Source organism: Hesperophylax consimilis, unplaced genomic scaffold, assembly GCF_061612785.1.
Source record: "Hesperophylax consimilis isolate HC1 unplaced genomic scaffold, BYU_Hcon_1.0 scaffold_36, whole genome shotgun sequence".
Lineage (NCBI taxonomy): Eukaryota > Metazoa > Arthropoda > Insecta > Trichoptera > Limnephilidae > Hesperophylax > Hesperophylax consimilis.
The window spans coordinates 948,750-964,183 of NW_028301266.1; the positions used below are offsets into that span (position 1 = coordinate 948,750).

Below are 15,434 nucleotides of genomic sequence, written 5' to 3' on the forward strand. Positions count from 1 at the left end.
GTTGGAAAACTCAGAGGAAAAATCGGAAGACGATCTAGGTTCCGATTTCATAGGCTATATAGAAAAGTGTGAACACTTAGATGTAAAGCGTATAGTCGCAGCGACAGGCTCAGACCCAGAAATTCAAGGAATTTTAGGGCATCTTCGTAGAGGGTGGCCCAAGTGGGTAAATCGCGATAGGTTTTTATGGAAATTCTGGATGAAAAGGAATGAATTATCTATTGAAAATGATTGTTTGTTTTGGCAACATAGAATTATAATTCCAAGTTCGCTTCAGAATATAGTTTTAGATTTGTTACACAGATCGCATTTGGGCATTGTAAAAATGAAGGGATTAGCCAAAGGTTATTTTTGGTGGCCGTCAATGAACAAGGACTTAGAGAAAATCGTTCAAAGTTGCAAAGATTGTGCAGCAGTTAGGCCGTTACCACCTAAGAGTCATTTATCAGTCTGGCCTAATTCAGGATCAGCATGGAAGAGGCTGCATCTGGATTATTGTGGGCCAATTTCGGGGAAAATGTTTTTAGTTATTTCCGACGCTTTCTCAAAATGGGTAGATTGCGTGGAAATACCGAAAGCAGACTCAAGTCATACGATTAATGAGTTGAAGAGAATTTTTTCAAATTTTGGGTACCCGGACTGTATTGTAACTGATAATGGAACCGTTTTTACTAGTCAGGAGTTCAAAGATTTCTTAGAGTATAATAATATTGAGTTTTTAACAACGCCAGTGCGTCATCCCCAAAGCAATGGGCAGGCAGAAAACTCGGTAAAAACAGTGAAGAATTTTTTAAAGAAAATTCTTGTTAATAACGTATTTAAGTCAAATTATAAAGATAGATTATATGAATTTTTAATTGATTATAGAAATATTCCACATTCCACAACTGGAATTGAACCCTCAGTGCTAATGTTTGGTAGGAGATTAAAATCAACCTTTAGTAGCCTTTTACCTAAAAGTTTTGAAGGAAACGTAGCAACCTCGACAGAGAATTTAGCGAATGCGAATATTAATAAAAGTCAAGAAAATCAGTTTAGGAATTTCGGTGGGGTTGTTTGTAGAAGTTTTCAGATAGGTCAGAAGTGTTTAGCGAGAGACTTCAGACAAGTGAATAAATGTTCTTGGGCAAAAGGAATTGTTGAAAAAAGACTGGGAAAAAAACTGTATATTATTAAAATTGTGGGGACACAGATGTCGTGGAAAAGGCATATTGATCAACTGAGAGGATGTCCGCAGCATAGAGAGGAAGAGGCAGAGAGTGAACCTTTCGCGTCTGATATGACGAAATGCTGGGCAGATGAGGTTGACACGTCACTCCTTTTGAGAGATTTTAACCGGAGTTCTCTTGATTTCAGGTCTCCAGGGAGAAACAGAAGCCCACCACAAAATGAACCAGCACCATGGGCGGGACGACTTCGTCCCAGACGTCTTTGAAATGACCTCCAGGGAAAGAATCAGCTACTTATAGAGTCAACATCTTTTTGGAGTAGAGTCAGTGCTTAATGAATTATTTAATTTTGTGTGTAATGATATATTTTCAAATATTTAGTTCTTGATTTTAATAATATTGATTTTAGTGACATCTGTTTGCGATTGTATAGATTCGTGATTTTAAAAATAATACTGTAACAATGAAATATCGTAGACAGGTTTCTAGTTAACAGGGGGAAGATGTTGTGTATAAAGCTTCGGGCTTTTAGACACAGATGGCAGTGCTCTTAGTTTTAGCCTCCGACGACAGAGGGCATCTCAGCTTCAGGTTAGGTTTCATTTGGAATCCCTCTGGCAGATCGAATCTAGCTAGTTCCGATAAAGGTTGACCAACGCGGTTATATTGTACACGCGATATTCTAATAAACCAGTTAATAACAAGTAACCTATGTATTACTGAAAGAGGTATCTTCCATCCAAGGAGTGTTGGAAGTCTGTGGCAAGAAGTCCACGGCTGACTACCCTGAAGGGTAGAACATCACAGAAAACCAACTCAGCATGTAGGGAGCAAGATGACGATTCAGCTACCTAATATTTTGTTTAAAACCTGTAATTTCGTAGTAAATTCTGACAGCTTACAATACAATGGTATATTCTGCTGCAACACGTTTGAAAATACTGATGAGATATTTTAAGATGAATTTGAATGAATATTTTCTGTAGCTAAAAACTATAATCTATGAATAGTTTTTGTTTTAATAGAATTATAATTTTTATTTCTTTACATTACATTGAAAACACTATTTCTTAAAACATTGTTTTTATAAAGTAAATCCATATACAACTCGGCGTTTCAATTCAAAAGTATAAATAAGTGCAAAGCACAAATTAGTCACCTGTTCCTGTGGGAACCTATTTTTTTACTTTTATGTGAATTTGGAATGCTTTTCTGCACTTATTAACACACGAAAGTAATTAGTCACATGAAGCCAACTATTAATCTTTTTTTTAAATTATCGTCAGATCTGAAGATACAACCAGTGGAAACCACGGAGTGCTACTATTCATATTCTCAAAAGGGAAATTTGACGAGCCACATGCTGACTCACAGTGGCGAAAAACCTTTTTCATGTTCTGAGTGCAATTTACGGCTTCTCTTAAGGGGCTTTTGAAGAGGCACATGTTGACCCACATCGGTGAAAAACCTTTTTTATGTTCTGTGTGCAACTATTCATGCTCTCAAAAGAATTATTTGATCAGCCACATGCTAACTCACAGTGGAGAAAAGTCTTTTAAATGTTCCGAGTGCAACTATTCATCTTTCCATAAGAAATATTTGACGAGCCACATTCTGATTCACAGTGGAGAAAAACCTTTTTCATGTTCCTTGTGCAACGCTTCATTTAATCAAAAGAACCATCTGAATCGCCACATGCTGACTCACACTAGAGAAAAGTCTTTTAAATGTTCCGAGTGCAACTATTCATCTTTCCATAAGAAATATTTGACGAGCCACATGCTGATTCACAGTGGAGAAAAACCTTTTTCATGTTCCTTGTGCAACGCTTCATTTAATCAAAAGAGCCATCCGAATCGCCACAGGCTGACTCACACTAGAGAAAAACCTTTTAAATGCTCTGAGTGCGACTATTCGTGTACTCAAAAGGGAAATTTGACGGTACACATGCGATCCCACAATGGAGAAAAACCTTTTAAATGCTCAGAGTGCAATTATTCGTCTACTGTAAAGGGAAGTTTGACGCCACACATGCTCACTCACACTGGAGAAAAACCTTTTTCATGTACTTTGTGCAACAATTCATTTTCTCAAAAGAGCAGTCTGACGTGCCACATGCTGACTCACACTGGAGAAAAACCTTTTTCATGTTCTTTGTGCAACAAATTATTTTCTCATAAGAGCAGTCTGACGTTCCACATGCTGACTCACACTGGAGAAAAACCTTTTTCATGTTCTTTGTGCAACAATTCATTTTCTCGAACGAGCAGTTTGACGCGCCACATGCTGACTCACACTGGAGAAAAACCTTTTTCATGTTCTATGTGCAACTATTCATTTTCTCATAAGAGCAACCTGACGACACACATGCTCACTCACACTGGAGAAAAACCTTTTTCATGTTCTTTGTGCAACCAATTATTTTCTCATAAGAGCAGTCTGACGATCCACATGGTGAATCACACTGGAGAAAAACCTTTTTCATGTTCTTTGTGCAACAATTCATTTTATCGAAAGAGCAATCTGACGCGCCACATGCTGACTCACACTGGAGAAAAACCCTTTTCATGTTCTTTGTGCAACAATTCTTTTTCTTAAAAGAGTAACCTGACGAAACACATGCTCACTCACACTGGAGAAAAACTTTTTTCATGTTCTTTGTGCAACAATTCATTTTCTCATAAAAGTATTCTGACGAATCACATTCTGAATCACTCTAGAGAGTAACCTTTTTTATATATTCCGAGTGCAACTATCCATGGTCTCCAAAAGCAAGTTTTAAGAAATAAACACTGATGTACAGTGGAGAATTTTTTTTTCATATTCTGAGTGCAACTGTTCAAAAAAGCCAGCTGACGAACCATATGAAGACTCATATGAAACATAACCGTTCCATACATCCATAGGGGATTGGTCGGATGACTAAACTCCCGTATTACTTGAATTCTAATGAATCAATCGTACGAGGACGTACGTTATCAAGTTTTAGCATGCCTCTGTCCTACTATAACACACTTAATATAAACATGGAATATCTTGGAATTGGAGCCAATGAAAGTCTACGGACCAATGAATAGAGACCTGCCTTGATCACTCACTTAGAGCTGCTCAACATATCCCAAAAATAAGTTTACGCTTAAGACAATTCTAAACGTTCTGTTTAGAACTCCTACATATGAAATATTTTAAATTTTCAATCCATAAAAGCTTTATTTTAAAATATCTAAATATCCCGCTGCTTAACATAAATACTAAACCAGAGAAAAAATCGAAAATTCCGAGTAATAACTTATTTCAATACATCTTTTGGAGATTGAAATATTAAATTTCATGGTGCAAAACTATATAATTCCCTAACACATCAACTATTTAGTATACTTACTAAAATGAAACATGTCTGAGAGAACTAAGTGATAATTAATAATAACTTGCTAACAATAACTTGCTATAATAACTTCCAAACATGATGAATACAATGTAAAGACATTTAGATAATCATTTCAAAAACTACAACATGCCGCCTCAGAACAGTAAACCATTGTGGAAATCGCGATATTATTCTTATACATTTAATAATATGTTTTATTTTATTTTTAGATATGCTTAATGATGATACAATTAATAAGGTGTATTAAATTATACTTGATAAGAGTACCTATTATGTATCTATATTCAATGTCTTAGTAATTTCACCTGGATAACCATATGAGTAAAACTATTTAAAAAGAGGAAAGTTTGTGGAGAGATGAGCAGATTTTTTTTAATCTGGGTTTATTTTTGCACGAATCATTGACTGCTTATAAAAATTTAATGAAAAAATAAGTTTAAGTTCTTATAAAATAATACAATCATGCTAAAAAAATATGAGTAGTAATTTTTCCTATTAGATATACGCGAGTGATTTGAAAGTTATTTGCTGAATTAGTGTTGTTGGCTTCTATATAAAGAAGCGTCGTGCGCCTAGTCCAACACGTTGGAACATTTAAACCAATGACGGGTAGCAATTTTTAACCATCCATTTTATTATTTAGCAGTGTAGAAACAATGTCTACTTTGTTACTTTTTATGTAATGTTATTATGTTATTTGTAGTTTTGTTGTATTTCTTACGTAAAAATTTCAATTTTTATTTTATTAGATAATAATAAACTTTACCGCCGTTTTTTTGTTCACCGCCGTTTTTGTGCAAAATCACCTAAAGGGCGCTTTACAAATATATAATACATTTCTACAATTATCTATGTTATAACGAACTATATATGGAGGTAATATACAGAACAATCCTTACCTGGTAGATCATTTGAGATTAAATCTACGTATATCTTATATTCTAAATCTACGTATATATTTTATTGTGAAAGCATTCTCCAGTGGACTTCTGACCAATATAGATAACATTTCTGTAGTCCTGGCACTTTTTGAATTCTTACTTATTCTTAACAGGAACCCTAGCTTCTTGTAGGATTTTGAAATAATTTGCTTGATGTGCTTAGCAAAAACTAATTTTCAGTCTAGATTGTGTTTAGTCTTTACATGAGAATTTTCTTCGTTCCTACCGCAATGGCATTTATATAGTGCCCACCTCTCCGGTCACATTACCTTACTGGAAAACAATTCGAATTATGGAACATGACAATTGAAAATTAATATTTTAAATTTGTGTAAGTATAATTTTTGAAAACAAGAGAAGGGTTAGTACCACCTCAAAAGCAAAATGTTGGTGCTTTTCGTGGACATAATTGTTATATCTGTCTTACTTAGCAGATTTAAGGGTTGGGAACTCTTTGCTAAAAAGTAAAAGGTTCTACTTTTAATTGTTTTTATTACGTTACAATAAATAGGTCTGGATTTAGCTACACTGTTCATTAGGGTGGAACACTTTTGTATTAAAATTTTTTTTTTTTCGAAATTCGAATTGGAATACCAAGTAAAAGTTGCTTTATGTAATTCTAAATAACACTTCTCAATTTGGAACTTCTAACTCGACATCTTGAGGTCCCGCCATAGACTTGAAATTTTATTTTTTAAGGTTTTATAGACGTTTTGTATTAAACACCCTATAAACAAAATAATAAGTAAATATAATATGTTATGCATGAAATGATAAAATAAAAGTAGGTTTTAGTCAATAAAAACATTTTTTCAAAATTTAACACAGATTAAGAAAGTTATGTTGGTATGAATAAAATCATTTTTTATAGCAAAAAACCATTTTTAGTTTCAAACTTTGGCATGAGTTTTCGAGATGCTTATTTGGATTTTATGAATCCCTCTCGTCTTGTCTTGTCGAATGCACTTAGAACTGCTTCTGTCACAACTTTTACAAATCTTTCCACAGCCTGGGTGTGGCAAGTCAGTCTCATAAACTTCAACACTGTATCTTCTCCATTTTCAATAAGATCTTGTAATTGATCATCGGAAATATTCATCAGTATTGAGGGTTCGTATATATTTTGTTGCCAGTCAATCATGTCTATGTAAGAACATGCATTTAAGTTCACTTTTGGCACCTCAAAAATGCGCGAAACAGATTTTTTATTAACTTGACGAGCCTTTAAAATGCGTCTTGCAGCGAGTTCTCTAATGTGCTTACGCGAATCTGTTATCATACTCAACAACAAGTTTTCTGGATGAGCGAAGTAACTGTTTCAAATTATAACAGGGTCCACTATTGCTAACAACTCGTTAGACAAATATCTAGTGCTGTTAATGAGCTTCCATAAATGATTTGAACCATCTTTGCAGGATGAATGTGTTTTTATAGTAAACCAGACAGGAGCGTATGATTATACGACAAACGTTGCTAAAGTCACAAGATTTTGTTGTGGATTTTCTGTAGAAATATACAAATGCAGTATGCGGTTAGCTCTTGTCAACCAGCGGGCATGGGGTAGTTTACCTGGGCTTCTCTTTAATAAATCCAGGAGACCAGGATCCATTTATGACAGCAGTAGTAATTTCTTGTAAATATTTCTGGTCTGTACTGAGATCTGTGGATATTTGTGGAGGTAGTTCACCTTCTATCTTCTCAAAGTTAGCCAACGGCAGCGTCTCGCATATTTCTAATGCTTTACCAATTTGACCTGCAAATGATTTAGGTCCTGCAGTAGAACCATCCAAATTGGTAAACAAATGCCTCAATGGTAACTCATTGGAGTGTAAGAGAAAAATTATCCATTGCAATGGTCGAGATAGTCTGTTTTCCCTGTATTTGTGTTTTTTCCATCACAGCCAACAGCCATTAAACCATCTAGTGATATCTTTTCAGTCGTTAAAAATCTGTGGATAGCTCTTTCAATATTTCTTGCACTGCCCGATGTTGGAACCCCATACCCAACATAAATAGTACCTGGTTCTTTTATAATCGAAATATGTTCCTCTTGTACAATCACTCTAAGCCTCTTCGATCTTTTTAAAACAGTTTTAGCCGTCTTGTCTTTCCTTCCATCGAAATATAATGAAGGAATTTCTGGTACTCTTTCTTCGGTTAAAATTTGCTCGCGTCTCATTCTGTCTTATTGTTCTTAGTTTCATCCTATCTATTATGCCTCATTTCTTGTTTGAGAGTACGTAATCTTCTATTCAGCATTTTTTTTACTATGGAAAAGATCAGTTCTTCCTAAAGCCATTATCAGTTAGTGCGTTGGTCTTCTAAAAACATTTGTTCCTTTTTTGGAACTTTTTTTTTTCTCTCAAACAAGTACAGCTTACAAATTCTTGACATTTACTTGCAGCTATGTCAAAAATCTTTCTACTCTGTACTCTGAACTCTTCTAACTTTTCTTCCTTAAGTTTCTTCAAAGACTTTTTCAAATTATAACACTTCGAGTGATTACTTTTTAATAACTGTAAAATTATTTTGTGTGTGACAATTGGAATAGAAGATTTTATCCACAATTCTTCAATTTTCGTTCAAACTACTACGGCAATTTCCAAATACGTAGGTTCTTTTATTGTGTTATTCCTTATTTTTAAGTCTTGTCTAACCCATTCGTAGAATTTCATCACATTAGGATACGTAGGTAGGATATTCTCTTTCAACTCTACACTTGCACCAAATATCGGACATTTTAAATTTTGTCTTCTAGAAATCAGTTTAATTAACTTAAAAAACGTTTATCAATAAGTACTCGTGAATGTAATTGACGTGCGACCTTTCACCTGAGACAAATATCGACAGTAGTTTAAACAAAACACTGCATTTCGTAGATTATCAGGTGCCGCCCCCCGCTTCGTCCCGCACTTTGCACCTCTGTTACAGCGCCAAAGTATATTAAAATAAAGAAATCTTTGATTGCAATAGCTATTTAACTATGTTTGAATATGTTTTTAAATAATATAAACCTATTTTAATAAATTCTGTACTATTTTCTAGGCTGCGCAAATATCCCCTAAACTGTCGTTTTTGTAAATGTTCGATGTCTTGGCGGGGGCTCTTACCGTTGTCTGAAATTATTTATATTTTTAATTGAGGTAATTGATAGCAATTGGCAACTTAATACAACTATTCCAATACAAAATTAGAAAAAAAAAAATTTCGTTCCGCCCTAATGTTCTGGTTGATGATCCGGCGTGTAGGTAGCACAGATCATCTAAGGAATATAATATTTCCCTATGAAAAATATATTGTGGATTAATAAACTATCTCTGCAGGGAGAAAAATAACAAACCAGTCACCAAAATACAAATGAACAGAAAAACTCACCCAAGAATGGCATTCACAAATGGAGGTCTTCTATTTTTGTCATCAGCTTCGGTTTCAGGCAGCAATCAGCAATCACTTTGCATTTGCACTCGAAAAGGTTATAACCAGCTCACAAGAGAGAAGAATTATTAATGATAGAGATGAATCAGCACATTCATCGTAACACACAGTGCCGAATTTGTGACATTTTATTTTGTCAAAAATATATATTTTAATTATTTTTATCTTAAATAGACCTCTTTTGACGAAATATCATGTCTCAGATGAATCTACTGAACAGATGTAACAGGTGACCGCAATTTGGTTATCATTCACCTGCAGAGAAAATACTATGCGAAATTGACAAGAGATGTCGCTTTTTGTCCATTCTATTTAAAAAAAAATAATTAATTAATTATGTTTGTATATTAAAATAATTTTAAATTAAGTTTTAAATCTAATGCTTCTCCATACTCCCCGCCTTGGAAGTTCTCAGAACTTGCAAAGAAGTAAGAGAACAACGTACAAATAAATAAACGTCAAATCATTTCAAGTGACTCTATTCACATATAATATCCAAGAATTACGTCGGAAGGTCACCAAAAAAAAGCTTTCAACAGAACGAAAAGTATAAACTTAATAAAGTTCAACTGACAAGAGTACAATTAACTGTAACGGAATATCATGGCATAGTCGGAGATAATTTGAACTACCAAAAAAAATAACAAAAAATAAAAACAAAAAATAGAAGTAAGCAAATTATTGAGTCGGAAGGGGATATAACTTGATAACCGGTCGTTTGAAGAACCCAAATCGTGTCTTCACCGTCGCAACGCGAACAATTTTGTCCAATCCGGGATGGACCTCAGTGATTACACCCAAAGGCCAGTTCAACGGAGGGGAATCTTCCTGTCCCACTAGAACGACAGTTCCGATCTCAATCGGATGATCAGGGGTAGCCCACTTCTGCCTGACTTGCAAAGTGTGCAGATACTCCACACGCCATTTTTTCCAGAAAGACTGAACCATACTATCCAATAATCGTTTGCGCTGAGCGAAATTAATTTTACTGCCCGTCGGGATAGATGCAGGTAAGTATTGTAATGGTGTAGTCATTAAAAAATGCGCAGGTGTTATGATTTCCGGATCAGGGTCGGAAGATACGGATGTGAGCGGGCGAGAGTTCATTATGCACTCTATTTGCACTAACACAGTCTGAAGCTCCTCATAAGTGAGAAGCTGAGTTCCGATCACTCGGTATAAGTGAGTTTTCATGCTTTTCACGTTAGACTCCCATATACCTCCGAAATGGGGTGCGCGTGGTGGAATCATTTTCCACTCGATACGACGCTTGGCGAGTTCTCGTTTTAACGCGGGCTCATATTCCGATTCAACTAAAAACTTGTAAAGGTCATCCAATTGTGCCTTTGCACCCACAAAATTGGTACCATTATCCGAATACAAGCACGACACAGGGCCACGCCGTGAAATAAAACGGCTGAAAGCAGCCAGGAAAGCATTTGAAGTTAAGTCAGAGACCAACTCAATATGAATGGCCTTGGTCACAAGGCATACAAACAGACAAATATATGCCTTCTGCGAATGTTGTCCTCTCCGACGAGCCAGCGTAATACGTAGAGGACCCGCGTAATCAACACCGGTGTGAACGAAGGCTTTTGCTTCAGTAATACGATATGAAGGTAAATCTGCCATCTTTGGGGTAGGATGTGATGGATTTGAGCGGAAGCAGCAGTTGCATTTCCGCACCCTTGCCCTAATAACCGTCCTAGCATCTAATATCCAATAGCGCTGACGTAATATAGACATAAGAAGTCCTGGACCGGTATGACAGTTCATGACATGAAAGTGATCTATGATAAGATTTACAACACAGTCATGTTTAGGTAGTAATATCGGATGTTTAACCTCAAAAGGTAAGTCCGATTTAGAAAGGCGTCCCCCGATACGTAACAAATTGTCCTCATCAAGAAATAAAGACAAACCCTGAAGCCTTTTGGAGTGGAATTTGCCTTTCTGAAGTGCAGCAATATCCTTTGAAAAATGAGCATTTTGCACGGAACGAAGTACAGCCTTTTCAGCAGTCACAAGATTATTGACAATTCCAGAGGAAGGTGATATCTTTTTTATGAATCGGAGAATATAAACGACACTCCTTAGTAGTTTATCCCAAGTGGATATACGCTGGGCCAGTTCACCCAGAACCGATTGTTCACCCAGAACCATTGCAGTGAGCACATTAACTTTGTGTTCAGGCATTTCACCGGTATTGGTGGGGCGAAACGGTTTTACTGGCCATTCCAAAGGTGGGTGGCGAATCCATGATGGGCCGTTCCACCATAAATCATGTGAAACGAGTTGAGAGGGTAGCATGCCACGAGAAAGGCAATCGCTCGGGTTTTCAATACCGGCGACATGGTAAAAATTTTCCGGAGACAAATTTTCCTGGCACTGAGCTACACGATTGCTAACAAACACCGACCAACGATGCGGTGAGGAATGTATCCAGGAGAGCGCAATGGTAGAATCTGAAAACGCGTATGTTCCTGCAATAGAAAGACGCGCACGATAACTATCTTGAACCGTTGTATTAATTTTGACATCAAAACTGCGGCACAAAGCTCCAAACGAGCGAGAGTTGTCACTCTCGTGGGAGATACCTTTGATTTCGCACACAATAACCTCACTGAAATATTTCCAGAGAGATCAGTGGTGTGCAAATAAATCACGCAGCCATAACCATTCATGCTCGCATCGACAGAAGGCGACAACGAGCACTGTACTGTCCTTTAGGACGCCAACATGGCGGGGAATTTTTACTGTCGAAATTAAAGGAAATTCCTGTGTGAGAGCCGAAAACCTTTGAATAACGCTCTCAGGGGGTATATCATCCCAACCAATGTTGCACAGCCATAGCTCCTTAATAAGTAATTTCGCATACAGAATGACAGGGGCGACCAAGCCGAGAACATCGAACAAGCGGGCTACTATGGAGAGTATGTTCCGCTTCGTGCACTTCTCCTGAACATAAGAAGACGTAAAGAAGAAGCTGTCATCAGCTGGTTCCCACGAAAGGCCTAACACCTTAGCGGCATTGTTAGAACCAACAGTAAAGTCCACTGGGCTTCGGTGAGAATCTGGAAGATTCTCAAGTACCACTGAAGAATTACTAGTCCATTTTACCTAATCAAAGGCACCGGACTTAAACAACGAGATCAATTCTCGCGACAGACGTACGGCACTGGGTTCATCTACAATAGAATATACCAGGTCGTCCATATACAACTTAGACTCTGCCACATTGGCAGCGTCCGGAAAATGTTGTCTCATATCCTGGGCCAACTGTCGAACAGTGCGCATTGCCAAGTATGGACTAGCTGTTAGTCCGAAAGGGACCCGATTGAATTGAAAGGTTTGTATGGGATCGTTGTCCGCGAATCGAAATAGAATTTTCAAATATTTGCGATGCTTGCTTGGAACCTCAATCTGCAAATACATCTGCTTTATGTCTGCAGTAATAGCAATGGGAAAAAGACGAAAGTCTAACAGAAGCAAAAAAAGATCGGCTTGCAAATTCGGACCAGTATAAATCACGTCATTTAATGACAATCCTGTATGTGTCTTAGCGCTCGCGTCAAGTACAATCCGAGGCATAGGTTTATCCGGGCGAGTGACAGCGTGATGCGGAATGTAATATCCGTCATCGGTAATATCCGACCTTGAAACTTTTGCTAAATAACCGTTTTCAATGTACTCATGAATAACTTTATTATAATTCTCCCGCAAAGCCGGTGAATGTTTAAATTTTCGCTCCAAAGCCATAAATCGGCGCTGAGCAGTAGCAAGGGAATTACCCAATTGCTTCGGGTCTTTACAGAAAGGTAAAGCAACAGAATACCTTCCGTCGGCGGTGCGAGAAATGGATGATATAAATAAATTCTCACATTCCGTCTCTTCCGGACTTAGAAATTGCATGTTGGGTATTTCCTCTAACAGCCAAAATTTTTGTACTAAGTCATTAAGCGCAAGTGCTGAAAATGACGTACTTGTATTAAGCACATTACTAGGGTAGTCACCCATTAACACAAAACCGAAAGCTGTTGCTAATGCCGGAGGTTCGCCGTTACCAGATTCAACCCTGTTCCCTAGATAAATATATGGGAACAGTTGTGCACCTAATACTATATCCACGCATCCAGGAATATTCCACGTTAAGTCAGCGAGAGGTATACCCTTTAAGTAACTCATATCACCCTTGGTTATATAGTGATTAGGTAGCTGATCTGTAATACTGTCAATGACAAGCGCATAAATATTATATTTATTATTCGGGTACACGCGGGACTCAATGTCCAAATAAACGTAACCCAAAATTGGTTTGGATGCTGAACCGATTCCTTTTACAAAGGAATTGTTTAAAGGAATGATTGGTAAGTTAAGGATCTTGCAACAATCAACAGTAATTAAATTGTTCTGTGAACCGTTATCCATTAAGCACCGAACAATAACTTTATTTCCATTTTTACTCTTTGCGAATACTTGCGCGGTTGATAATAGAATCGTATTATGTGTCGCTTTCACAGAAAGGGAACATGAGTTATTTATGTTTAGCGGAGGTTCTTCTAATTGTGTATCACAATTTTCAGATGTCCCTGTAGATGTTCGCGACGTGTGTGCGTGGGTACTTGATGGAGTTTTAGCATTGTTATCATCACTGCCAAAATGCAAGAAAGTGTGATGACGTTTTTTACAAAACTCACAAGTTAAAACCGATTTACACGCGTTTATTGTATGCCCTCCACTAAGGCAATTTACGCAAGCATGTTTTGACTTTATAAATTCAAAACGCGCCTGTGAAGAGCTCATATTTTTAAATTTAACGCAATCTTTAATTGTATGATTAGTTTTATTACAAACAAGACAACAATTTGTGCGCGAAGCCGTAAACCGAGGTACATTCTCGTTGCTAGCAAGGAACGATTTAAAATTTTTGTTAGAACGAAATGACGACGTAGTGGACAGTTTTTTACCGGCTTCATTTGAATTGCCTAAACGTTCTAAAATCTTAACCTGATCTTGAACAAACGAGACTAAATCGTCATATGTCGGAATCTCTTTATTCCTGACTAACAGCTCGAAAATCTGTGCGATTTGAAAATCAATTTTTCTAAATGCACAATGAAATAAGATAAAATCAGTTAAATTTTCAATCTCTAATTGTTTTAACGCTGCTACTGATGCAGAAAAATTTTCAATAAAAAAGTCAAGACTGCCAGATGTATTTGTACAATTTTTTGCATCAAGAATATTATTTAAATAATGTGTGCCTAGTGCACGTTTATTTTGAAATTTGTTTACCAAAGCATTCCAGATTATATTGTATGTGTCACCTCCAGGTACAATGCCTGCAGTAACCTTTAAAGCGCCGTGTGTCAATTTACCAATTAAATATTGAACACGCTGGGCGTCGGTTAATTGTCTATTATTATGTACATTAGATTTGAGAGCTTGGTAGAAAGTAGGCCAATTTCCCATTTTACCATCAAATGATGGTAATTCCAAAGGTGGCAATTTAATAATACAATGATCCCGCGAATCGTTGCGTGACGCGTTTTGAAGGTTAAATCGACTTCGTTTGACCTTCAAATAAATATCATCAAATGCATTTAATTGTTGGAAATCCGGTTTAAATGAGTCGTCCAAAGTCAACTGACGGTCGTTAAGTTTGTCAATAACAGTTTCAAACTGAACTCTCAAGTCTTCAATCATATCCGACTTTGTCATGAAGTCTTCATTTTTTCTTGACTCGAAGGTATTTAAATTATTTGATAAATTATACAATTCATTCATCCGCAAAAAAAGATTTTCCTTTTTTGCCGTCAAAAGAGTCAACGTTCTATCCTGAATATCTCCAGAAACTTCTTCAGCAATTCTCGGCATTTTTAATGAGATGACAAAATATTCTTAACCAAAAAAAGTATACAATAATGTTGTAAGTATTGTTCAATTTTGCAGGCTACCGACATCTGTAGTCTAGAAATTTGAAGTTACTACGTTTAACCAAAATGGTGTGAGTCCTTGCTTAGAAAATAGTGTCAATTTGGTCGGTATAGCAGGTTTCATTTTTACTGCTAGACATCACGATGACAAATGTTTTATTTACATGTGGTGGTTTTTTGAAGTCTTTAAAAAGGCTCGCATTATGTGTTTTTTCGTTCTTTTCTCAACAATAACTCGATAATAAACAAGCTCATAAGTCAGAGCGATCGTAGCAGTGTTATTCGCACAGTTCTTTATAAATATTGTACCTGTTTCAATAGTTTGAAATAAAAGTAAAGTGGTGTCAAGAAAACCAGTTTTTATTCAAAAAGGATCGTCCCCAAGTTTTAACATTTGATCCTTCAACCAGATTACGATCAGGAGATTGTATGTAAAAAAAAACAAAGAACCAGCAGCCAAAAGGATACAAAATTGATTGAAACTGGAAATCATTAAGGAAAGTGGACCACATCGCAAATCTGAGATAAGTATTCAGTGCTTTCCTTCCTATCATCCATTTTATGT

At 36.5% G+C, this 15,434-nt stretch overlaps 1 protein-coding gene across 1 annotated transcript; it reads left to right on the top strand.

Moving 5' to 3' along the window:
* The first annotated feature begins 3,116 nt into the window (after positions 1-3,116).
* Positions 3,117-11,951, top strand: LOC149409101 (uncharacterized). The gene is made up of 4 exons (XM_089650147.1): positions 3,117-3,325; positions 3,440-3,654; positions 8,378-8,436; positions 11,814-11,951. Exons 1-4 carry the CDS (start codon positions 3,117-3,119, stop codon positions 11,949-11,951), a joined length of 621 nt encoding a protein of 206 aa, XP_089506273.1.
* Positions 11,952-15,434: the final 3,483 nt, after the last annotated feature.